General features: G+C 37.9%; 1 protein-coding gene across 5 annotated transcripts; it reads left to right on the top strand.

The window, feature by feature from the left end:
- LOC107272927 (E3 ubiquitin-protein ligase UBR4) lies at positions 1 to 26,701 on the top strand. Of its 5 annotated transcripts, none has more exons than XM_025090238.1 (47): positions 1 to 130; positions 285 to 382; positions 1,046 to 1,500; positions 1,737 to 2,261; positions 2,345 to 2,508; positions 2,612 to 2,846; positions 3,370 to 3,487; positions 3,823 to 3,977; positions 4,139 to 4,307; positions 4,396 to 4,619; positions 4,702 to 4,825; positions 4,901 to 5,127; positions 5,491 to 5,700; positions 5,774 to 5,958; positions 6,047 to 6,188; positions 6,277 to 6,554; positions 6,627 to 6,933; positions 7,018 to 7,175; positions 7,243 to 10,687; positions 10,762 to 10,919; positions 11,159 to 11,314; positions 11,908 to 12,109; positions 12,391 to 12,580; positions 12,677 to 13,060; positions 14,632 to 15,041; positions 15,141 to 15,254; positions 15,645 to 15,854; positions 16,358 to 16,534; positions 16,641 to 16,815; positions 16,912 to 17,062; positions 17,147 to 17,375; positions 17,471 to 17,620; positions 17,792 to 18,085; positions 18,198 to 18,424; positions 18,497 to 20,267; positions 21,365 to 21,526; positions 21,607 to 22,231; positions 22,318 to 22,508; positions 22,588 to 22,764; positions 22,837 to 23,253; positions 23,562 to 23,957; positions 24,069 to 24,203; positions 24,581 to 24,922; positions 25,034 to 25,488; positions 25,566 to 25,890; positions 25,978 to 26,137; positions 26,265 to 26,701. In XM_025090238.1, exons 1-47 carry the CDS (start codon positions 9 to 11, stop codon positions 26,327 to 26,329), a joined length of 15,789 nt encoding a protein of 5,262 aa, XP_024946006.1. In that variant the 5' UTR covers positions 1 to 8; the 3' UTR covers positions 26,330 to 26,701. The 5 variants fall into 5 exon arrangements, with proteins under 5 accessions (XP_024946006.1, XP_015606099.1, XP_015606097.1 ...); XM_015750613.1 differs by having other exon boundaries at positions 17,468 to 17,620; XM_015750611.1 differs by having other exon boundaries at positions 3,802 to 3,977.
- Positions 26,702 to 27,087: the final 386 nt, after the last annotated feature.

Here is a 27,087-nt window from a genome sequence, read left to right as displayed (position 1 = left end):
TTTCCAAAATGGCGGCGAAGAGTGGAGGTGCTGTCGATTGGGCATCAATAATAAAGCCGATTTTGTCTGCATCTTATGGCTCTTTTAACAAAAATGAGATTCTCGATCTTGTTAAAGCTATAATAAAAAGGTATGTTAAATTTCAAGGTAAAACATAGCGGAAATTATTAGAAAAATTGTATTCTTATCGCCGTTGAGTCCGTGCTGACGCACAGAAATGGATGCTTGTCATTAAGAGTCGAGAACTTACGTTTATTGATTCCTTCTTTTTACTTTTTTTATAGTGAATCTGAATTTTCGTCACACGAGGAAGAATACGAAGCATTTTATACATCATTTGCAGCACTTGCTGCTGATTACATCAGTAGCTCTGCTAGTACGCGTAAGTTTCCTAATGACCTGGCACTTATGATTGCTGAACTACAAGAGCTCTGCGCACATTCATATATTTGATATATTTTTAATTGTACGCCACAAATTATTGGGCGTGGAGTTGCTTTTGATGTTGATAGGTTCTTTATAGGTTCATTTTAACACGAGTTTTTAAAATCAATAACGTTTTTATTTCTTGATGGGAAATCATGATGTGGAATACATAGTTTATTCTGGTGTTTTCTAGAATATTTTTAGAATATAGATTTAAATCGTTTTACTTATAATATTTCATACATTATTAGGGCAATGTCGCAATATAATACGAATATTTGAAACTAGTTTAAGATAAATTAAGAATGTGGTCTATATAATCTTTTCGAGCAGCCTGAATTTAAATCTTTATTGCATGACATGGCATAGTATTACTGTAAAAGCTTTTCTCAAGTATAAAGTATCACCTTTGTATAATATTGTATTTCTGTTCAATTGATTTTAAAGTTATCTATAAATATAATTTTTTATATGATAGTATATAGTTATTGATAATTCATGAATGCCTATCTGAATTTGCTAGTAGCTTATAAAATAATATCCATGAAAATAAAAATAGTGATTAATAACTAATGATCCTGCGCAACTATTAATACTCTTTTATTGATTTGGTTATCAGTATCGAAGAGTCAAATTTCAACTGTCTGCCAAGCATGCAGAATTCTGCTTACTTACCTGGTGGGCAAATTGCCACAGCACCAAACACAACCTGGAGATGGTTCTTCAACGATCTTGACTACGAAGCAATTACTCCTTCCAGTCCGTGCATTATGCACCGGACAATCCCTGTTGGCAAAAACCGAAGAAGTAGTATTGCTAGCAATTCTGAAAAATACAAAACTGCCATCAAACATAATAACTTCACCAAATGGAAGCAACAAAGAACCTTCCCCACAAGCTGTAAAAGAATCTAAACGTGTTCGCAATGATTTGTCTAGCAGCATTTTGGAGCAGTTAACAACACCACTACAAGACTTTACACCAATCATGTCGAATCCTAATGACAACACAAGTGATGGAGGCAATAAACTAGCACCTGATACATCAGGAAATGATGTGGGCAGTGACACTAAAGTTAGTTTAACATTAATTATCTATTTAGATCCTACATTTAATTATTGTACACTCAAAAGAATTAATATAATTTAGCTATGCATAATGTAGGTCTTCAAGAGAGCATCTTTCTATAAGTTTCAATTAGAAACAGTATTTGCTTGTGATTTAACTATATGTAATATTAAGTCAAGGATTTGAATAGAAGGCATTCTCATACATAGTTATAGTATTAAGAGTATGCTATTATTTTTCAGATGATGTTTCTGGCCAATAATATAAGCACTTTACAAAGCATGGGTGCTGGGGATACTTTACTTGACATGTGTTCTAATTTACCACACCTGTCGAGATACACGCGCAAGTATCAAGCGTACTTAAACAAAAAGACGTTTAGTCTTCCTGCAAATCATTCAGACGCCCATGTTATACGACACAGTCTACACTCGATTGTGAACGATATAAATATCGTACACAGTGTAGTATCCTTGCCAGTCCTTGAGCCATTGACACCTGCCAAGCTCGAAAAATTATCATTGCTTACAATGTCATGTCTTTACTGTTCGATTGCCAATGCAACTGCATCAAGCATTGTAGGAATCACAAATGCTGTCTCACCAAAGTGCAGTACAAACACATCGTCCAATACTCAGAATGTCCAGAGTGGGAAGAATGCTGAAGAGGAATACGACACCTTAGCAATTACTGTAGTAGAAAAGAGTCTTGAAATATTTGGGCTTGTATCTAATGTTATAAAGTACAGTACACGTGCTGGTGGTCATGTAAGAATTTCTTTGCTGCTTATTTTGTTTTACATTCTATAACTATTTATAATTTCTATTAACGAATTTTTTTTCTGTAATAGCAATTACAAAATCATTTGTTGATTGGTGTTTGGCTACTGGTGGCTGGACTACAAGCACAGCTTTCAGTAAGCAGTTTCAGTGCAGCTGATAAAGGTAAAGAAGATAAAGGAAAATCACCAAGTAAAGCGCGTGATGGGACTGGTCGCATTAATTTGATGAAAGTGTAAGTACTTTTTTTTTAATGTGGCAATTGTATATTATTTTAGTTTTACGTAAATAATAGTTAGGATTTGCATATTTGTATGAAATTCTTATTTATTATACAGACAACAAGGTTTTGGAGTGCTATCAGTGGCTTTGGCTTCACACGCCCTAACTTTGATGAGTGCATTATTGGAGGATGTGTCAGTAGAAGCTGGAACGGAACAATCAACTACTCCTGAACCTGCACCTTTAGACATGTTGGCAACTGCTACTGCACTGCAGAGAGCAGCTACTTTTCTTCAGGCCGTGCCATTAAATCATCTACTTTTCTATCTAGCGACTATCAGTTATCGAAAGGTTCGTCTTATAAATTTATACATTTTTATTGTCAATATTATTCAGATAAGTATAATATATAATAACATTGCAATATATTTTTAAAGTTTTATATTTCGTAATAAATTAATTGAAAGCTATAATTGTTTTAAAACGTAAACTATTCAGAGAGACACCTTTGAGATTACATTCATTGTATCTATTTTAAATTGAAAACACACTTTTGAAAGTAACTTACAGTTCACATTATTGAAAATAATGCACTCGATTACCTTATAGTATATTGAACTCTTATGCAAATAGTTTTCTATGGGTCATAATGTCAGTATACCATTTAATGGTTACGATACAAGAGTCTTTGTTTTACAGTCAGTCTCAATATGTAGATTGCCTCTTAAATACAATTATTTTTAAAATGGTTCAGACCAAATATAATGATAAGCAATCTTGCATTTTTTTTAGCTGTATATACTGTAATAAAACATATTAATAACTCGCCTATTACGCCGCGTGCATTTCTACATAACTCGTTTCCGTTTTGTAGGCATGTGCTCTGATGAGAGTTCAAAAGCATCCTTTGGAAGGTGATACTTTAAGTCAGTCTGATTCTACGACATACTACGAAGATCTTCTGAGTTGCTCAGAAAGCACTACAGACGAAGGTAACGAACTTGTGAAAAAGAAATTAATGTAAATTCATCAAACTATTTGTTGCTTCTTTTCCATAGAATTTTCGTGTTTTAGATATAAATGTTTATAGCTACACTTAAGAAAATCAGCTTCCCTTCTTCAAGATATTGGAACATAAACCTCTCACTCTGTCCACTAACTATCAAATAACTTGTAGGTTTCTTTTTTTATATATGTTATTCATTTAGTGTAGTGTTATTTTTTGTAATTTGTCCTTAACATTGTGTGCATCCTCAACTCGTTTCTGTCTATTATACTAACTCTCTTGTGTATGTTCACCACGAAGAACAAACTGTTCTGTCGGTAGAGGAGGACAGCGAGCCCATCCTTGGTCTGTGGTTTGAAGAGACTCTGGCACCATCGGACGGTTCGCCTACAAATACTACAAAGGAAAGTAGCAACGAGGCCAGTGCCGAACGTACCACAACAACCATAGTTCCTGACAACAGAGAACCTGATGGTGTATGTTAAAAGAATTACTCTTTTTATATCTTTTTTTATTTTTTACACTGTTACTATGATTCATATTCATCTCATGTTATTTCATGTCATTTGTTTTATTATAATGTTGACTTTTTCTAAATACGATAATGATGTTCTGTATATGTATATATTTGTTACAGTATATATCGTTGGCCACTCAGATCTTTCAGTTTATGAATCAACACCTGATAGGTAGCAGAAGTATATACGTACGTGAATACGTAGTAAATGGGCTGGTAGAACAGCAAATGGTCATTCTAGCGGCTATTATAAGGGATCTGGACTACGAAGCTGCTGGCACAGAAACAGGTTAGTGAGCAGAAAACTGCTCTAGTTAATTTTCTTCTAATCCCAGCTTCTTGTACACTTGGTAACATAATATGTTGAAATATTGTAGGTACTATCTCTGTATATTATGGTGCAACCTTGGGCAAGATGTATTCTGAATTCTCACAAGCACTGAATCGGTATACGCATAATCTATTGGCTCGTAATATCCTAAGCGAGACACTTCAAAACACTTTATTACATCATTTGGGAGTCAGCCCATGGTCTACAGAAAATACAAGTACCTCATGGCCACTACAAGTCTATCCAAGAACACTTGGAGTACTTGCTCAGGTATATTGCATTTAACATTTCACTATTCTTTTTAAGTGTTGAACATTTAAGTAATGTAGTTTGTTCTATATTTTTATAACAGATTTTACTACTGAAGCCCCAATCAGAAAAAGAAGCTGCGTGTTTATGCATTTGGCATCGACTTGTTACAACGATGGTGGAAAATGTGTGCAATCCACCAACAAGTTTTGAGACTGAGAATGAAGGTTTGAAAACAGTTGAAATGTGATATCAAACTTCATTTTGTCTTATATCAATGAGTCGTTTTCAATTTCTTTCAGATTTAAACGTGGAACACGCACAATTGGTTTTGATTTTATTTCATTCGCTCAATTTAATGCAGAAAAAGTCAGTCTTACTGGTCACTAGCAGTGGTGCAGTGCGATGTAGCGAGGCTGTTAAAACGCCAATGAAGGATTCGCAGCTACTTCATCTATCGAGACTTCTGCTTTTACTCGAATACATGATGAAGCATCTTTACGACGCACCACCTACGTTACTCGTACAGGTATTTAATGAAATAAGGAATTGTTTTTAATTCAATTTTGTTGAATTAAAAATATGCATTTGGTCGGTACTTAACTACGGCTCTTACATGCTGTATCAATATTAAAACTTTATTATATACATTTTTTAATCAAATTATGCATTCGTTTTTTAATTAGTCATTATTATACATTTTGTACATCATTAAATCCGAAAATGCTAAAGTAATGTCAAGCAGTCATTAAGCTGACACGAGATAACAGGGCCACCAGACTGAAAGTGACAACTGAGTGGTAGTAAAAAACTCGTACAGATATACACTATATATATAAATATTTCGATGTAACTTAGATTGACTACACAATGTCTTAAACTTTTATTGAAGGTTCGATGGAATTTATTGTCCGCGACTAGTTTAGTCACGGATACTAAAGAAGGAGATGATCAAGCTTCTAGAATTTACACGCCTTGGAAAGAAATTGAGGATAACTATCGTAAGTTCAGTGTTCAGGATGAATTCTCAATGAAGCCTAGGTTCTACAACTTAACTCCTTCCGACTTTAACAATCAAGACACACCGAAGTTGGATGGACTCGTATGTATCCTTGTAAAGCAAGTTGATTTCAATATTTAACCCACATTAACTCGTTTTCTGCACCTTCTTTAAGGCATGCAACTTCATCTTGGGTACTCCAGATAAACTGAAATATCCTCTCCTCGTGGATGCTCTTATCGATATCCTAAACGTTGTCAATCAGATGAGTTCACATCAGAAGTCATCTCCGGATAGCAAAGACAAGATGACCCCTACTGGTCTGTGCGCTATGCAGTATTGCTTTTCCATTTGTTGGAGGTATATGTCACTTTTCTCTGACAAATTTCTTTCAATGTCTTTCTATTGTTCATTATCATTAATTGTTACTTTCTTAATTTGTGTATAGATTGTTGTTGATGTTGCCACCATCAACACCATATATGGACAAGCTGGCTTTAGGCGAGGAAATTCCAGCTGGTCCAATGTTACTTCATTCTTTGATTTGGGGTCCCAGGGCTGCCTACAAAACATTCACTGGATGGATGAAGGTACATTTAACATTAAAAGAAAAACTCAGAATTACTTATATTGCACATCTAGAAGAATAAATGCTATTGAAATGCATATCTGTTGCAGGATTGTTTGGTGAAACAAGGCATGTACACTCAATACGCAGAAAACCTACTGAAGACAGTATCGTCAACAGTGAATTCCCTGAAGTACGACGTAACTTTGGCCAAGAACTGCATCAACTTCCTTAAACCGGAAATAAACATTGAAGATAAAATAATGCCAAAATCCGCATTACCGAAGCTCAGCTCTCTAACTATTTTAGCGGCTGTCATTGGAAAACTTCAAGTTCTAATGGACGAAAGCATATCGAAGAGTCCTACTGATAATATTGAAGCATCCAAGTATGTAAAAATCTTATAAGCATCAACAATCATCTGCAAGAACGACGTTGCATTTTGTTGGTACACTTCTAGGAGTCCACAAACACCAGAGTCCATCTCTTCTGGCACAAATAAGATGATTATGGATATTTTGCCACATATCTTGACCTTGACGGAATCAATCCTATTTTCATGTCGATCCAGTGTCTTATATCAGATACAGGAATCCTCTGAATCTGTAGGAAAGTATACGATTCGCGACTACTTGGTACTGGATGGTATTATTTCTATGGCTGATGCCAACTGGGCAATGGAATCATCCCTGGTTACGCTGTTACCAAGTAGTATTAGATCCGTTCTTGAGAAGTGGAAAACTATTAATGTTTCACATGTTCCTTGGGTACGCGATAAAATCTTTTCGTCAGCACGATAGCATAATACCGGAAATGATATATTGGGCTATTCATAAATGGTTTTGTTGTAGAATACCTATGCGAACGATATAATACCTGCCGAGAGCTACATCCTCGCTACAGTAAATCATCATGTCAGCTCTTTATCAGAGTATGGAACATTCTCCATCAATCCATCCTTGAAAAATTTACTTTATTCTCTGGTGGCTTTCATCATGGAATATGTTACGTAAGTAGATTGAGGTTACTAATTAAAAGAAGAAACTTTCGTAATAACACTTCGTTCTTCATTTTAGGCATGCTACTGCTCCAGAACAATCGGATATCCGCACTCAAGCCATAGATATCTTGGTATCATTAACCATGGATGCCAGAACTGAGTACCTTCAGGAGATGGCTTTCAAAACATTAGGTAAACTCTTAGGCGATGCCGAAAGTGAAGCTAGACAACTACGCGAGCATCTCTTCGTTCTTAATCATACCTACAATCTGATCATGGAATATGCCATCAACGATGAAGATACCATTAATGTATCTATCGACGAGAAGATCTTAAAGCAGTGCATAAAGTATTGGGAACAACTTCTGGAGAAACCAGTGGGTTGTAAAGCCCTGGATCAGTTCTTTGCTCCCAATACCAATCGCACTTTAGTTTCGGTACTGATGTCAATAACATCTCCTCAATCGTCTCATCAGTTCAGTACCAATGTACTACATTTCTTTAATAAGCTCTTTAAAGCTGCCGAAAAGAACACCGATGAATCCTTAGATCGTCTGTGTAGTTCGGTATCTAGCTTGGCCAACGTAGACAGTGAGAAATTGCAGTCTTGGCTCAGACATGTCATTCTCGGTGCTACAAGTCTCTCCCCGACTGCGTCCTCGACCAATATTCAAACACCGACTATAGTAACAGCTACAGCATTAGTAGCAGTAACTGCAAATGGTGAAGAAACACAAAAACCAGATGAAACTGGAAGCAATCCCCCAAACAATGAGCAAAGTCAATGGCGAGCCCTCTTCCTAGACGCTTCCGGTAATAGTAATCCAACCGCAAGCCCTAATGAAGATCAACACTCTATGCACGAGAACAATCAACTACTTCAAGCTTTGACAAATTATATTGTCAAAGAAAACAGCAATGTTAGCGAGGACGTCTCCGTAACGATTCTTCAGGCCCTCATCCCAATAGGTTACCACATACTCTCCCCTGTGGTAGAAGGTGTTGGATTTCCTGAGTTGATGCAAGTTATGTCTACTTTGGCCGATGCGGGGACAGACAAAGGTCACGTTCAACTCTTCAAAGCCGCTACTGAGTGGGTTGAATTGTGTAAACAGCAGCTCATGAACAAGGATCCCCAGGGTATGGACAGACCTTCACCCTACATCGAGGCAGGATGTTGTGTGCTAAACTACATTGCGGACATAGTGGGTGCTGTGTGTCCTCAACGTAATGAAGTTCAAGACCGTGCTACTAGCCCACCTTGGGAAGGCGCTACACCCATAAATGATGTCAACGACAGCGATTGGGTTGACGAAATCGCACATTACGACGAGGACAGTGCTCCAGAGGACTCCGACGAGGACAACTTCTTTAGTACACTCTGCACCTTTACCATTACGAAAAAGGAATTCATGAACCAGCATTGGTACCACTGTCATACCTGCAACATGGTGGATGGTGTTGGAGTGTGTACAGCGTGTGCTAGAGTATGTCACCGGGGTCATGATGTAACCTATGCGAAATATGGAAATTTTTTCTGCGACTGTGGTGCCAAGGAAGATGGTTCTTGTCAAGCGATGATTAATCATAGTCCACAAAGTTCTGAGCACCAGGTCAGCACAAGCGCTCCATATAATAATGCCAGCAATATCGCCGATAATAACATGCTACTTACTAGTAGCCTACGAAGAAGACCTTCCAGCCCTGTTCACTTTAACGACAAACATGAAAGGTTAGATAGAGACAAGCAGAAACAGGCTGCTTTGGCTAAGCAACTTGAAGGTTCTAAGAATTGGGTTATGTCACGATTATGGAGCAGTGGACTAGTATCCTCTCTTGTAGAATTGACCAAATCTCTTATACCAGCAGTAGATGCGTCGTGTCAAAGAAACTCACCAGTTGGGTGCCATGCAAGGGCTCAGTTGGCTCTTCGACAGCTGCATTCCTTAGATAAGAAATTTGAACACACTGATCAACTTATGTTACCTACCTTGGGCTCGCAAGAAGGTGCTTTTGAGAATGTAAGAATGAACTACTCTGGAGATCAAGGTCAAACTATAAGGCAACTTCTCTCAGCACATATGATACGACGTGTGGCCATGTGTTGCTTATCCTCTCCTCATGGTAAGAGACAACACCTTGCTGTATCGCATGAGAAGGGAAAAATTACAGTACTGCAATTAAGTGCGTTACTGAAGCAAGCCGATTCATCGAAACGAAAACTGACCTTAACGAGACTGGCGTCAGCGCCGATACCGTTTACTGTACTTTCTGTTACCGGAAATCAATGGAACGAAGATTTTCTAGCAGTTTGTGGTTTAAAAGACTGCCATGTCCTCACATTCAATAGTTCGGGAACAGTCTCAGATCATCTTGTTTTACACCCTCAATTGGAGACTGGAAATTTTATAATCAAGGCTACCTGGCTTCCTGGCTCCCAAACTCAATTAGCCTTAATCACAGCAGACTTCGTCAAGATATACGATTTGGGTAAAGACGCCTTAAGTCCTCAATATTACTTTTTGGTTCCTACTGGAAAGATCAGGGACTGCACCTTCATACACGACGAAGATGGTTTGTTCCACCTACTTTTAATGTCTTCAGCTGGGTATATTTATAGTCAGGCCATGGACGAGGATAGTTCAGCTAAGCACGGTCCGTTTTACGTGACTAATACCCTGGAAGTTTACCACCCTGAGATCAAGGAGGTAAACGGTCAAGTAGGAGGTGGAGGAGTCTCAATTTATTACTCCCATGCGCTTGAGTTACTCTTCTTTAGCTACGCGTGTGGTAAAAGTTTCATAGCACCACCTACATATATGGACTCTGACATCACTGTAGTTTTCATGATTAACCTTGCAAACAAAACGAACGGAAATAAGTCCAACAATAATCAACCTCAACCACTCTGTCAATGGAGTGAGGTCGCGAATCATCCTGGAATTGTTTGCTCGGTCCTTCAGACAAGTAATAACCCAGTAATCCTGATGATCAAACCTGATACTGTAATGATTCAAGAAATTAAGGTAGTACCAGCAAAAGCCAAAATTATGGATATGGTCGCTATTCGACACCCCAGTTCGAATGCTGAACATCGAACCACTTTGATTCTCCTCTGTGAAGATGGAAGTTTGAGAATTTACATGGCTGCAATGGAGCAAACCGGATTTTGGATGTCATCTAGTGTACAGCCAATCGGCACAATGTCTACGATGAAATCAACTCGAAAAAAGAAGACCACAAAAACAGGAAAACCATCAGGATCAGTCTCCTTCCCAATTGACTTCTTCGAAAGCTGTCAAGCCATGAATGATATCGAGTTCGGAGGCAATGACTTGTTACAAATCTATAACGTTGCACAGATAAAGCACAGGCTAAACACCACAGGAATGTATGTAGTCTCAACAAAGGCTTTAGGATTCAGCGTGGAGATCGTCAATAATGATGCGACCATGGTGATGACAGGAATCAGAGTGCTTCTTGGTAATCAAGATATTCAGCGAGCTCCGTTATATATAAAGGTAACATTAGATTAGATTACATTACATAGCTTCATTTTGTGTTAGAACATATAACCACATACTTTCTGTACTAGGTATTCGAAAGGAGCATAAGGACAAATCTGACACGTAGCCGATGGTTCGATATACCTTTAACTAGAGAAGAAAGTTTACAGGCTGACAAAAAGTTGATTATAAACTTTGGATCATCACCAGATCCCGAAGATGTAATCATGGTCGATTCGATAAAAGTGTAAGTTTTCCATTTATTTGAGCATTATAATGGGCATCTTATTATGAGTTTCCGTAATGCCAATTTTTCTTCCTCATACATTATATACAAATGTATAAAAAATAAGGGCATGTAAGATCGGGTATTTCTGTCTCCGAAGCAAATGGAAGCGGCGTTGCAATTTAAAATTTATAAAAACGAAAATCTTATTAAATTTATAATAAATCCCATCATAATATAAAAGTTTATACATTTTTAAGATATGGCAAAACTAAGGATGCCTTTGGTTGGCCAGAAGAGGCTGAGGAGATCTCTGCCGGGCAGTCGACTCCAGCACCAGTGGCTACTGGTACAGCTACTAATAATGAGGCAGAAAATATTATACCATCACCTGCTCCTCTGAGCTCTTTGGACAAGTGCGTAATATATTTTGCATATATTTTATTACAATTGTGGCATTACTTATTGTATATCTGTCGTATTCCTAGTCTTAACTTTCCTAAAGGTGAGAATTTATTACCAATTCAATATTGTTGAAATAATAATTGAATATTTTATATTCAAAACAAAAATTTCAACAGTGCTAATTACATTGATCTAAATGAGCAATCAGATACTTTCAATTTTATTGTTTTATTTAACACAAAATTTGAAAGACGGTAAAAATGTTTTTCGATTCCACGAAAAGATAGCTTTTTTGTTTATGAAATTATGTAGCGCGATTAATATCGCAAATTAATTTTTTTTTATATTATTATAATGCATCAGACCAAAAAAGGATGATTCGGTGAACATCGAAAGGTAAGAATTAAAAAATCGAATGTATTGCAGAATGCATTAAATCTATACCTATATCGAGATACCAGATAAAAGATACCAGTTGATTATTGTCAACACTTCATATCAAATTAGAAGGAACGATTTGTAAATTAGTCTTAGACTCCTTTCAAATTTTGTTTGCATTCAACTCCTGTGGTATTTTCAAACGTCCCGATATATTTTATTCCAGGATGATCTCCAGCATTCTTGAAGTCCTTGAGTCGTCCTTTACATTGACCTTAAATGATGACAGCAAATCTACATTAAGGTCGACTGCTATCGAAGTGGCATCCAGCCTCTTGACGTTGCCAACACCACCGCCTGTTCAGATGCATACTACTGCACTTTTAGCAGCACTGCACAGTACCAAAGCATCTTACCACTTGTACAAGGTAAAACATTCTATTTAACTGTACAAAGTACACGGTTTTCTGTTTTGGAATTTGGTGCTATATGCTGGAGAATTTCAGTTACTTGATGGACATCTTATTCCCAAATTAGACAATCTTTCGCACACTTATTTTCATACACAATTCACTATTGTTATCAAAACGTAAAACAAAAATTCCAAAACATTGGAAAAACGAACAGGTTTATTGTTGTAGATAGTTTAAAATATGGTATAACGAAAAAATTGCATGACATTCATTTAAAAATTTAAATATTCCATTAGGATCAAGCTCTCCTGTCGCACGTACTTGATTCCTTGAAGTCCATGAGAGATATCAGCAATCCTCGAGACATCGACGCGGAGAACTTTTACCGCCTTGTCCTCATTGTCAGAAGCATTGCTAGTGCTCGTGCACATAATCTTGCAAAATTCACCGATCAACACACTATTAAGCCTGTTGACGAATCCAGCAGTACGTAAAGATAAAACAAATTTAAAGCATAACCTTATCAGTTAAATAATTCCTGATTGATATTGATCTAATTTCACACATGTCTTCTAAATTCAGTTCCAATACTGGAGAAAGATCGGTTGGACTGGCATATTCGTGCAACCGTGGATACAAATCAGCACCTTGTGGTGCAGTTGATGGACGTTCTTTGGTCTCTACACTTAGCATATCCGAAGAACATGGCTCTGGCACCTGTTGTAGTTCCAGGATTAACCCATACTGAGGCAATCATTCATGCCATCGTCGAAATCATTCATGCTTTCACTACTTGTGACATCGAGGGTAACACACCTCTAGCTGCCAAATTGTACTTACAACTGTTACTCTGTTCGGATACTACTGTGAGCTTCAGCGCTAAGCAAGCTATCATCAGGGTATTAAGACCCCGCTATAAAAGAAGAAGAGTATATATACCTAGCCCGCCACACTGCAGCACACCAGGTTAGGAAAGTCAAAATGCATTATAGCAACCACATAAGAAATATGAGCTATTAAGATAATATGTTGTTCGATACGAATATACAGGGTGTTCGTTATGAAACGCACTGTAGTAACATCGTTGCATTCTTTGTCAAATTCTAATGAATACGTATATTTTCATTTTTTATTTCATATATCAAAATTTTGAGATAATTAAGGTTGAAGTTGCAGTAATGCGACCAATCAGAGCGCGTTTAAACGGAGCGTAGATGACGTCGCGAGTCAGCCCGCAAGACCTGCTTACACTAGGCTAATAACACTAAGAGTGTCGTCGTAGTGTCCCTGTTTATCTGCATGTAATTGAGTGAGATACAATCGCTCGCTGTAACGTCAGTGAATTTTAGAAGGTACCCTTTATTCCTTATAATGTCTATTCCTTTAATGTGACAAGATAGTTGTAGCAACGTATTACGTTTTGAGTGGTCCTGAAAAGGACCGATTTTGATCTACGCATGACCGAGCTTGGATCTGGATATGCTAATCTGCAACAATTACATACATTTTCTATGATAATGATTATTCTGAAACAGTAAATATTTTAGAGTACATAACATTTTTATCAGGATGTCGCCGATTAGGGTACCTAATTGCATATTCTTGCGCTGTTTGTGTTTGGTTGCCATTACATTGGGCTAACACCCAATACATGTCGCAATATTCTCTCACAGAATAATCACTCGTAATGCGATCTTGTAGTCGAAACAACATAAATCGAACTAACTGTCTCCGCAATATGAAGCGAAATAGATTGTAATTTGTAAACAGTAATAAGTCTACTGCGGTCGAATGACTTGTTTACAAATTACAACTTATTTCACTTCACATTGTGGACACAGTCAGTTCGCATTACGAGTAATTATTCTGTGAGAGAATATTGCGACATGTATTGGGTGTTAGCCCAATGTAATGGCAACCAAACACAAACAGCGCAAGAACATGCAATTAGGTACCCTAATCGGTGACATCCTGATAAAAATGTTATGTACTCTACAACATTTACTGTTTCAGGATAATCATTATCATAGAAAATGTATGTAATTGTTGCAGATTAGCATGTCCAGATCCAAGCTCGGTCATGCGTAGATCAAAATCGGTCCTTTTCAGGACCACTCAAAACGTAATACGTTGCTACAACTATCTTGTCACATTAAAGGAATAGACATTATAAGGAATAAAGGGTATCTTCTGAAATTCACTGACGTTACAGCGAGCGATTGTATCTCACTCAATTACATGCAGATAAACAGGGACACTACGACGATACTCTTAGTGTTATTGGCCTAGTGTAAGCAGGTCTTGCGGGCTGACTCGCGACGTCATCTACGCTCCGTTTAAACGCGCTCTGATTGGTCGCATTACTGCAACTTTAACCTTAATTATCTCAAAATTTTGATATATGAAATAAAAAATGAAAATATACGTATTCATTAGAATTTGACAAAGAATGCAACGATGTTACTACAGTGCGTTTCACAACGAACACCCTGTATGTATAGTGTATCAATTAATCATTTCTTGTATTGTTTTTGCAGGGGTTGCTACAGAACCTGAAGAAAAATCAGGAGCAGTGACTTCGCAGCCGTCACAGGAATCAGGGGAAGTCGAACAGCAATTTGATGTAGAAAATGTAGAGCCAATGAGTCTGCTTGGCGCTGATAGTAACCAAGCTGCTACAGGTGCACGAGCACGCAATTCTTTACAAGCACTTCTTGGTCCTGGAGGGTTTCCACAACTCCTGGACATACCACCAGATGCAGACGATGAAACAATGGTGGAATTAGCCATCGCCCTGAGCTTGCAGGATCACGAAGGTGGTGCACTACAACAAGGACTTGCTAACTTACGAGGACTGCAAGGCCTGGAAAATCTTAGTGGTCCTGCTCTGCAGAATTTACAGGCTTTGGCGGCACAAGGTCTGGCTCAGGCCCAAGCAGCTGTGCAGGTATTCATTTTAATATTATTTGAACTTTTTTTATTTGGTATATCAGTGTGCCTATAATTTGCTTGATCTTCATTTTTTAATTCCGCTCCTTGTTTTTAGAATCAGGAAGGCGGACATTACTCGGACACTACAGCTTCTGCAGGTGGATCAGATGATGAAGGATCCACCGCTGCTACTGATGGTAGTACACTGAGAACTTCACCAGCCGATCAAGTAAGTTGTTTAATATCTCTTTTTATTGTATTCAGTATACAGGAAATTAAAGAATTTGGTTGTAACTTCATTGTACATTAAAAATTATTGCTGTATCGGCAATTTTTTATATTAAAAGCATCTTTGATAACAAATAACATTACTAAATAATGAGGTATATTTACATTTTGAAATTAATGACGTGCATATGTAATATATTCAATAATGTTTATTTCAAGTTGTTGCCAATTTATTATTTCAAGGTAAAGGTAATTTATTGCTTAACTTAATTTAGTCCTTAATAATTAAATTTCTCTATATAACACTAAAAAATTAATGATGTTACCATTACCATCAAACAGTTGTATAATAGTTAATAAAATGGGTCTCACATGCGCGTTTGTGTGTCAGGGTGGTAGCGGTGGTAGCAAAGGCAGCGAGAGCGGCGGAAGCGAAAGTGGAGGCAGCGCTGTCGACAGCATAACCGGAGAACACAACGTTTCCGGTAGAAGTTCCGCGTACGGTGATAATACCACTGATAACATTCCACCAATTGGCATTGGCATTGGTCAGCCGTCACGATCCGAAACTAGTTCACTCGATGTTCCCACAACTTTCACTGTAAGTTTTTGTAACCTTGACATCTTAAACGTATGACCTGAACATTCTTACGATAAGCCACCCTTTTCATTTTACTGTCCATATCCTCTAATGGCCATTTGAATCATTCGGGCTGTTAATTACAATAAATAGATTGTATACAATGTTAAGTAACTTGAAGATAGTATACTGAATTTTATGCTTTTTATTTAATATACATCAATTTTTAACACTAGGTTTATGAACATTTCTTATATATCTATCTGTAGGTTCACGCATCGTATCCATATGTGAACAAAACTGTACATTTTATTTAAAAAACTTATTTTATTCAAAAACAACATAGTTATACACTATTATCCTAGAATATACAACATATTACATTTATTAAAATCAGCATAAGTGGTAGGAGAGAAATGTAAACGGTATACGTAATTTTTCTTGTGCGTCAAAATAACGTATCCCGTAAACTCAGTGTTAATATTATATGATGTGTAATCTATGATCCATACTTTTTATTGTAGACTACTGAACAGGAAGAATGCGCAGAACAAGAACATGCTACCGAACAGGAAAGTGATGCTGCCGTCGAAAGTACCAGCAATCTTCATTCCGTGCGCCTACTTCTTCTTGATAAACTAGTTCAGTTTATACCTAACCTAACAAATGTATCTGGCGTACTAGCGATTCCATTTATGCAAGTAAGTTACCACTTCACGAGTGTAAAGTAATCAGAGTACCACCTAATATGTAGGATTTGAACACCGCCTGATTTGCCAATTAATAAACATTTTGACTATTTTTAAGGTTGTTCTGATGCTGACCTCTGACTTGGATGGTCAAGAAGAAAGGGATAAAGCCTGCGTGAAAGGCCTGCTTCAGGTGCTTGTAAAAGAACTTGAAATGGAGAAATCAGACACAAATGACATTTGTGAGCGTAGTAATAAACGAGAAGTACATCTAGTCATTATGCGGTTACTTAGTAAGTACAGTTGAAGACTTACATTGTAACGACGTTAGTCAAATATGAATGATTTCCAATGCATAATATAAATTTTGTTTTATTGCATTTTTCAAGGTGTCTTGATGTCTCGTTCAAAATGCAACACAAAAACGCAAACGGAAAATCCAAACTTCGTCTCGCAGACTACCGCTGCAATCCTCAGCAAGGCTGGTATCACAGACTATTGTTTAACGTTGTTAAAATCCTTGCTGGAATATTGGAAATCGTGAGTATAACTAAAATATGAATTTATGTCAACGGAAAAACAATACATTTTTTATTATTCTACTTTACATTTACGAATTTTTAGAACGTCTACCGAAGATTCCAGTACTGTGATAGGTGGTCAATTACTCAAAAAGCATTTAACAACTGCTCCACCGGATATGTCGCCATTTTTCGTGAAACAATATGTCAAAGGACATGCTAGTGATGTATTTGAACCGTATCCACAATTATTAACTGAAATGGCTCTACGATTACCATATCAAGTTCACAAATACGCAGAGAGTAGCTCTGCACAGCCAGCCTTTGAGCAGGTACCATCAAATTTATTTTATACATAAACTGCTTTGAATTTTGACATATTTTTAAATCTAATGGAGCAACTTTTGATCTCTTCGTCATCAAGCAGGCTTGGTACTTCATTCTCTGCGAATATATGATGTCCTACCAAACACCCTTCGTGAGGAGACAAGTGCGCAAGTTGTTATTATTCATTTGCGGGAACAAGGATAAGTATCGGCAATTGAGGGATCTGCACGCATTAGTGTCACATGTGAAGGTAAATTAACTTTTTTATCCTAATAATATATTAGTAAAATCAGTTAAAATTATGTGTCAAATGATTTACATGATTTTCAAAATGAGCCTCTGTCAACGGTTCATTATTTCAACTGTTTCAAGATTTTATAACCATTGTTTGTTTTTCATATATATATTTTTTTTATTGTAGTCCGTACAACAATGTTGCAACACAGGAGGTTACGATCCTCTTCAGGGACGTCCACATTCTATCAATCTTCCCTATGATTCCCTTGTAGAACTGATAGAGCACCTAAAGAGTTGTGTGGAAGTAGCTACGAGTCGCACCGGAAATTGGCAGCGTTTCTGCTTGAAACACAATACAGTGCTTTCGTATCTCTTCAGTATTTCAACTCTTCTCGATGAAGGTGTCAGTCCCACCGTTCTTCAACTATTGCAATGTGCTATATGCTCTACTAACAAACCCAAAGACACAAAAGTCAAGGTAATGTTACTAGTTTTCATGAACTACTTGCATTCATTGCGCTATACAAGAGGCTGGTTATAAAAACATGTCGGGAAAACTTTTTTCATTTCTTTAATTTTTACTAATCTAGGAATCGAAAACGGCAGCAAATACAAAAGAACGTCGTGACAGAGAAAAATCTGAAGATTCTGATACTGAAGCCAAATTTGAAGAAGCTCAATGCGTCAATTTAGTGGATCAAATTTTGAAGCAAGTGCCACTTGCATTGTTAACGAAATTTATACAGACCTTTTTGTTGGAGACAAATAATACTAACGTACGTTGGCAAGCGCATTCATTGATTCTGGCTATTTACAAGTATGTACAATTTTTTTATTTACTTACAAATGTAAGATTCAAACCAATAATATTTAATAAATGCGCTTGCAGAAACTGCGGACCGGTTGACCAAGAAGTTCTTCTCGATCTTCTATGGCGTCTTTGGCCTTTACTTCCGGTTTATGGACGCAAGGCTGCGCAATTCGTTGATTTACTTGGGTATTTCTCTCTGAAAACTCCCCACACTGGAAAGAAAATGCATTCGTACATGGAGCAAGCTGTCGCAGTGCTACACGCACAAAATCAGCTACTTTCCAGACATCCGAATGCAAATCTCTATGCAAACTTGGCTCAGTTTGTTGAACTCGACGGTTATTATTTGGAGAGTGAACCTTGTCTGGTTTGTAATAACCCTGAAGTTCCCATGGCGACAATCAAACTCTCGTCGATAAAAGTGGATTCAAAGTTTACAACAACAACTCAAATTGTGAAGTTAGTTGGTAGCCACACAATTAGCAGAATAACCCTGCGCGTGGGCGATCTCAAGAGAACTAAAATGGTGCGCACTATAAATGTTTTCTACAATAACAGATCAGTTCAAGCTGTAGTCGAGCTCAAAAACAAGCCCGCTATGTGGCACAAGGCGAAGAAGGTTACCCTAGCCCAGGGTCAAACAGAAGTGAAAATGGAATTCCCACTACCAATTGTAGCCTGTAATCTCATGATTGAATACGCTGACTTCTACGAGAACATACAAGCTTCCTCAGAAACACTGCAGTGCCCAAGGTGCTCCGCAAGTGTTCCGGCCAATCCTGGAGTGTGTTCTAACTGCGGCGAGAACGTCTTCCAATGTCATAAGTGTCGTGCCATCAATTACGATGAGAAGGATCCGTTCTTGTGCCATGCATGCGGCTTCTGCAAATATGCCAAGTTTGATTACACCTTAACTGGACGACCTTGCTGTGCGGTCGATCCTATAGAGAGCGATGATGATCGGAAAAAGACTGTAGCAACGATTAACACCCTCCTAGAAAAGGCTGACAGAGTTTACAAAACTTTAATTTCAAATAAGCCCATGTTAGAAATGCTACTTGTGAAGATTTCGGAGCATCGTCTTGATCGTGGTCTTGAAGATGGTGTTCAGGTGTCGGGAAGCACCCAGGTTAACAGAGCTATCCAATTGCTTGCCCAAAGATATTGCGGAGAGTGTAAAACTTCCTTTGAAGAGCTAAGCAAGATTATTCAACGCGTTCTCGCTTGCCGACGAGAACTCGTCGCTTATGACAGAAACCAGCGAGGGCAGAGTACTACACCGCAATCATTCTCTGATGCTTCAACCAGTGAATCTCATGTCATAGAGGAGACAATAGCACCACCCCCTGGACGATGCTATGGTTGCGCATCAGCGGCTACTGAGCACTGTCTTACATTACTTCGAGCATTGGCTACTAACAACGCAGCTAGGGAAGTTTTATGCAAACAGGGTCTGATACAGGAACTTGCTGAACATAATCTCCGAAAAGGTACCGTCCAAGTTCAGGAGGAAGTACGACAGCTTCTGTGCCTTGTTACTAGGGACAATATGCAGTCGACGAAAGAACTGTGTTCTCTACTCACTGGTAGAGTTACCATGACTTTAAAAGGTCGAGTAGCTGCATCTGACTTAGCCCTGGCCGTTAGGCATGAGATGGCCTTGCTTGCTGCACTTGTCCAAAAAGAAGATGCCTGCTGGGAACAAAAATTACGATGTGTCATGCAGCTTTTCTTAATGGCATGCAAAGATTCGAAGAGTCCCGTTGTTATGGAGAGTATCATACTTCCATGTTTAAAGATACTACAAGGGCTCATTAAACCTGATCAACCCATATCTAAGAAAAACAAGGTGCGTGTTTTATAAAATTACAAAGTATACATCGCCTATGCATATTGTTTACAGTGGACTTTGATTATGGAGTTCCATAAGAAAATGCGAATGCAAATAATTGTTGCCTTTTAGTATTTTCATTGATGTAAGGTACAAATATTCTACAAATTTAAGCTATTTTGAAATTCAATATAAGAAACATCCGATATTCAAATTAATTAGAATCTGCTACTCGAGTAACTTCGTATCATCATACGACCAAGGATATGATCGAATCATGACTTTGATTTTAAATTTAATGCACTTGCTTACGTTATCGGCCTTAAAAATATTACCGCGTAAAGTGGGACGGATCTCGCGGCTTTTACATATACAGTAATGCGCAATTGAAGTGGAACACTTTAATTTTTGTGTATCTCTACGAAACTATGACCGATTTAAAAAAAACTAAAGATATGTTTTTTAGGAAATTTTCTTCCCGTTCGAATGGTAAAGGTTTTATCCCGATCGGATACAAAATGGCCGAATGGCAGGGGTTGGAGTGAAAAAGTGCATTTTTGAACTTTTTGAAAATTTCGAGATCTAATAATTCCGGAAGGAAATTTATATTTCTAATCAGGGAACGAGAGAGAGTAATTTTGTGAGAATCTGCAGTATCATTAAAGATGATATCATGCAGAAACTGGACCAGATTGGCCGGCGTGTTCGGAAGTTATGGCCATTTAAGTGTTTTCACTTCAAGGGGGTGTAACTCCCCCTAGAGTGATCCTACAGGGGTTCAATGGGGGTGTTTTTTTATTGCCGAAGGATGCTCTCTCTCGTTCCCTGATTAGAAATATAAATTTCCTTCCGGAACTATTAGATCTCGAAATTTTCAAAAAGTTCAAAAATGCACTTTTTCACTCCAACCCTTGCCATTCGGCCATTTTGTATCCGATCGGGATAAAACCTTTACCATTCGAACGGGAAGAAAATTTCCTAAAAAACATATCTTTAGTTTTTTTAAATCGGTCATAGTTTCGTAGAGATACACAAAAATTAAAGTGTTCCACTTCAATTGCGCATTACTGTATACTTAATTTTTGTTGGAATTATTTGACCTTCATATTTCACAGGATAAAACTATCGAATCACTGGCGACCGTACAACCACCAGAAGGTGTGAGTATTGATGTAGGAAAATGGCTCAGCGGAGATCCGAAGCATTCGTACTCAGAATGGCTTCAACGAATGCCAGCTAAAAAACCGGAGCAACAGCCGTGTAAACGTTTAAAAAAGGTACTAAATGTTTACTTAACTTTTTCTGAAATAAAAATGTGAGAAATTTAATAAAAAATATTCTATTAAATTGCCATTAGGACGAAGCTCGCATATTATATTTGATGGAGAAATATGGGCACAGATGGCACTACAGGTGCCTGAGACTCCGAGGAATACAACCTTTGAAACTAGCTGATGGAGCTTGGTTAAAGGAAGTCCTTTTTAACCCCAGCTCCAGATTGGCACGTCAGGTAGCTTGCAATATGGTAGAAAGCCTGTGTCAAGGTACAGAACGCAAGAAGGAGGTTCTTGTATTATTAACGTGCTACCTGGAGGAAATGCGCACAGCCGGAGAAAGCAGTGCTGAGTTCCTATCTCTGTATCAAAGTTTAATCCGACAATCACCCTGGAAGCAATTCCTAGCCGTGCGTGGAGTAATGACCTTGCTGGCAGACCTGCTCACGCGCGAAATCGAGGAACTGCATCGCCTTGAAGAAACCACACTTACCAGTGATTTGGCTCAAGGATACTCGTTGAAGATGCTCACTGAACTCCTTGCCACATTCCTGGAGCAGGATAACATAAAACAGCAATATAAAGGAAGACTTGTAGGTGCTGTTCTAAATGGGTATCTTTCACTACGAAGACTCGTTGTACAGCGCACCAGACTAATTGATGATACCCAGGAAAAACTTTTAGAACTCCTCGAAGAAATGACCACTGGTAAACTTTTCTTTTTTTCCTTTTTTTTTTATATTAGCAGATGATAACGCAAGTTCAAATCCATATAATGTCTTTATAATATTTAGGTACTGAGGAAGAAACAAAAGCATTCATGTCTGTGTGTGTGGATACCGTTAAGAAATATAGCACTCAGGATGTCCGCACTCCTGTATTCATATTTGAGAGATTATGCTCCATAATTTATCCTGAAGAAAATGACGTAGGTGAGTTCTTTCTAACTCTGGAGAAGGATCCACAACAGGAAGACTTCCTTCAGGTAAGCTTCTCCCATATATAAAGAATGTTCAAAATGCCTTTCCATTTTAAGAAGTTTATAAGATTCTTCGTATCTTCAGGGTCGCATGTTGGGCAATCCCTACAGTAGCCTAGAGCCAGGTTTGGGTCCCTTGATGAGGGACGTCAAAAACAAGATCTGCCAGGACTGCGAATTAGTAGCATTATTAGAGGATGATAATGGTATGGAACTCCTAGTAAACAACAAGATCATTAGTCTTGACCTTCCAGTAAAGGAGGTACGTAATCTCATAAAGTTGAGAGTTGAATAGGCTCTTAACTCTGACTAATGAAATTTTGTGTTCTTTTAGGTTTATAAGAAAATTTGGGTACTAGAGGGTGTCGAATGTGATGCTATGCGTGTAATCTACCGCATGAGAGGGCTTCTCGGTGATGCTACAGAGGAGTTCGTGGAAACTTTAAATGCTAGTAGTGAACAGGAAGTAAATAATGAAGAAGTATACAAGATGGCTAACGTCCTAGCGGACTGCGGTGGCCTTCAAGTAATGCTTGATAGATTGGCAGCAATTCAAGACGTCAGTAGAGCGAAACCACTGCTTCAAGTGCTTTTAAAACTGTTTCGACTTTCGGTCAAAGTCAAGAGAAACCAAGAAGTTCTTACCAGACCAGAACTTGGAGCTATTACTGTCCTGCTGGACGTTCTTCAACGTTGTCTTGCCACAGAATCTGACAGCGCTCAGGCGAAGGTTACCGAACAATTACTTGATGTAAGTATATTTTGGAAAAAAAAAAATATAACCTCATCTCTTAAAGAGTATTCATAACATATTTACTGTATCGTGATTTTCAAACACTGGAACATTGACGTTAGTGAAGCTAAACTTTGTACTGCTTATCGCAATGTAAATATAGGTTTCACGATCCATGTTAATTTATGTTTAGTAAATGATTTTTTCTTTTTTTTTCATATAAAGAATTCAGACATTCAGAATATATTCACATATTTTTGTTTATCTTGGTTAAATAATTACTCAATTAGAAAAATTAAACCATATCATTGTATTCAATTTTGTAGATTATGGAAACGATCTTAGCCAATGCTACGTCCCAGCCATTGGCAACCTTCGTAGAGTTCTCAAGGACTCTCGGAGGAGCAGAACATCTGAAATCCTTACTCTCTTGTACGCAATCATCTGCTGTGAGACAGAGTAACGCAGTGTTAGTGCACTTAGCAAGAGTTTTGGCTGCCCTGACTTATGGTAATCAGGAGAAAATGGCACTGTTATGTGACTACTTCAAACCTGTATTAAATTTCTACAAGTTTGACTTTGAACACACAACCGAGGATGAGCAGAGGCTGGAACTCTTCTGTATCCTTACTCAAGGAATTGAAAAGAACGCAATAGGCAATACACTAAAGGATCACATTATCAACATGGGGATAGTCAAAGATGCATTTGAATATATAATAGTGAGTATGAAAGAAAACCCAAGTTCACTTTTTCTATACATGAAAATTTTTACTCAAAACCTAAAATGATAATTACTTAATAAGCTAAACTATGCTCAAAATTAATTGCAGGTACATGCCCCATGTGTGAAACCAACATTATTACGCACAGACAGCGACGAACTAAAAGAATTCATTTCCAAACCAGCCCTGAAATATATTTTGCGTTTCCTAACAGGTTTAGCCACTGATCACGAACCAACGCAGGTAATAAATTATTGATTAACTAAATCAATAACTATTAACTCTTTAAGCGCGGAACAAATACCACGTTTCATGGCTTAAATGGCTTAAAATACAAGACGAAAATTTGAAACAAACTTCTACGAGGCATTGCTCGCTAATGGTTTTCGAGAACGCTGATTTCGATTTTGACATTAGAATTTCAAAATAAAAAAATGGAGGATCCAATGTGGCCGACCAATGTATCTCGTCTGTCGCATTTTGGAAACACCTAAGTTTGGATGAGATATGTCATCCGTCGAACTCAAAGGGTTAATTACGTTATTCAATAAACATTTACAATTTGTTAGACAAATTACTGTCACAGTATTTAATAAAACTCTCTTTACACATATTTCTAGCTGGCAGTCTCTCAGGTGACAATAAATATAATCCATAGACTGGAGCAAGTGTCATCAGACGAACACGTCGGTTCTCTGGCTGAGAACCTACTAGAAGCACTCTGTACGAATAAAAAAGTAGCCGAATTAATCGAAGAGGCTCGTGAGCATACTCGAAGCGAAAAGAAGCGGCTGGCAATGGCAATGCGCGAAAGGCAGTTGGGCGCACTTGGCATGAGAACCAATGACAAAGGTCAAGTCACTGCAAGCGGCACGATCTTGCAGCAAATGGAAGACCTTGGCGATGAGACGGGTCTTGTCTGTGTTATTTGTCGCGAGGGATATAAATTTCAGCCTAATCAGGTACGCCTATTATAGGAGTGTATTTAATAAGCACCAAAGTTATTCTACAATTTAAAATATTTAGTGATATATCCTTGTAATATTTTGAATACCTTAATTGCACATATACAGGTCCTTGGTATATACACGTTCACAAAACGCTGTCATGTCGAAGAATTCGAAACAAAACAAAGGAATACAGTTGGATACACCACAGTGACACATTTCAATGTAGTCCACGTGGATTGTCACATGTCCGCAGTTCGTTTGGCACGTGTAAGGGATGAATGGGAAAGTGCCGCGTTGCAGAATGCAAATACAAAGTGCAACGGACTGTTACCACTGTGGGGACCCCATGTTCCTGAATCAGCCTTCGCAAGTTGTCTAGCACGACATAATACATATCTCCAAGAATGCACCGGCCATAGAGATATATCCTATACCTCAACAATCCATGATCTGAAATTACTGCTACTACGCTTTGCTCAGGAGAAAAGCTTCCACGATGACACTGGTGGTGGAGGACCTCAATCGAACATGCACATGGTCCCGTACTTGATACACATGGCGCTCTACGTCATTAATACGTAAGTATTTCAGTTGTCGTTGCAAATATTTTTTAGCTAAATAGAAGTAGTTTATACGTTTAATGGTTCTTCAACAGTACCAGATCAGCTGCTAGAGAGAACAAAGCTTTAGTAACATATCTGGAGTCCACACCCAGTTCGGCATGGCTTGAAAGCTGCTACGAAGCTGAGGGGCCATTGTATCAGTGTACCTTATCGGTGCTCTTGCTGGCACCAGCTCGGTGGGAACAATACTCCTTGGTTCATCTACGGAGACTCATCGTGCTTGCACATCAGAGATTCGTGTCTCCTTCAGCATCTACCAAAACTCTCACTGATGTAACTGTCAAGGATTATTCTGTGTATAAGAGTGCTCTAGTGTTCTTCGGTCTTGTTGACTGCATCTACTCAAATTTCTTCAACGTATGTTTCCTTCAGTGATTATTAAAACTTTGATTGGAATTTTAAAAGTGATCTAATTTTAATTTGAACTTCACTTGCGTCTTATAGAAAGTCAAAGTACTCTCAGATGACCAATGGCCATCAGTTCTGGCTGAATACATTAGACACGACGATGAAGCCATGTTAAAGGCATCGGAAAGAGTTCTGGCAACGTATAGAGATGAATTACTACCCTGCGAATCGTTCGAAGAATTTTGTGATGTTGTCGGTAAGTGAAGTGGCAAATCGCTATTTAATTTTTTAATACTTACACTTTCCATTTTCTTCTCAAATCAAAAATACGTTTGAGGGAAAACATAAATTCTTTGTACGTAATTGAATTACTCTTTTTTCAGGTGTACTTGGAGACATTTCGAATCCATCAACGTACATAGCAGATCTTCTTCAAGATCTAGCATAATTAAATAGTAGCTCATATGCCCCTCCCCCCCTTCCCCGGTTTTGATCGCTTTTGGCCGTCTAATATTTCAGAAACCGAAAACTATTTTAATGTGTAATGTTTTTTTTTGAATGAATCTTCTGTTGTTTTCTCATCAAAAAATGGACACTAGCTGCAGATCTCATGAAGCTCAGTTTTCGGTAAAACAAAAAAGCATACTATCGTCTATAAACCCTTGGAAACACGTCATTATGTATTTTATAACTTACCGTGGTGAATTTACGTATATTGTAACTCTAACGCATTCTCACTTTGCGTAGATACTATCCTACTGATAAAAAAGTTTGTGCTTTAACAAAATTCGATATAATAAAATATTTGCAAAATGTTAAATTTCATCTTATTAAAAGAAAACATGACCCAATTAGTGATTCAAAAAATATGAATTAACCCGGATGTAATTGTTACGTAGGCCGTAGTGGCTAGCGAGGCCTTAAAATTTGATAACAAAAATTTATAAGTAACCAAAAGAAAAGGAACGATTTGGAAAAGACTAGTTCTATGCAGCTCAATTTTGCCTGGTAACCGATCCAGCTTGTTCTCTAGGGTATGTAATAACAAATCCGTACCTAGGCCAAATTGCGAATATTACACCGCATCTAATACTCTAACGGTTAGAGCCACGAGTGACAATGTGCAGTCCGATCTTTTGCGCGTGAAGCTAAACGATTTTCTGAGCATCAGTACCATGACTTTAACTGCTTATATAGTTGTCAAAC

This window comes from Cephus cinctus, unplaced genomic scaffold (assembly GCF_000341935.2).
Source record: "Cephus cinctus unplaced genomic scaffold, Ccin1 Ccin1_scaffold1320, whole genome shotgun sequence".
In the NCBI taxonomy this organism is placed as follows: domain Eukaryota; kingdom Metazoa; phylum Arthropoda; class Insecta; order Hymenoptera; family Cephidae; genus Cephus; species Cephus cinctus.
The sequence above is the reverse complement of the archived record's forward strand: the minus strand, read 5'-3'. Positions and strand labels throughout refer to the sequence as shown.

What these genes read in the sequence shown, in the direction of transcription:
- LOC107272927 (XM_015750612.2), top strand. Translation starts at nt 9, where the DNA reads ATGGCGGCGAAGAGTGGAGGTGCTGTCGATTGGGCATCAATAATAAAG. An exon ending in GTTAAAGCTATAATAAAAAG is followed by an intron (nt 131 to 284) that starts GTATGTTAAATT and finishes CTTTTTTTATAG; the next exon opens with TGAATCTGAATTTTCGTCAC. An exon ending in AGGCCCAAGCAGCTGTGCAG is followed by an intron (nt 15,042 to 15,140) that starts GTATTCATTTTA and finishes CCTTGTTTTTAG; the next exon opens with AATCAGGAAGGCGGACATTA.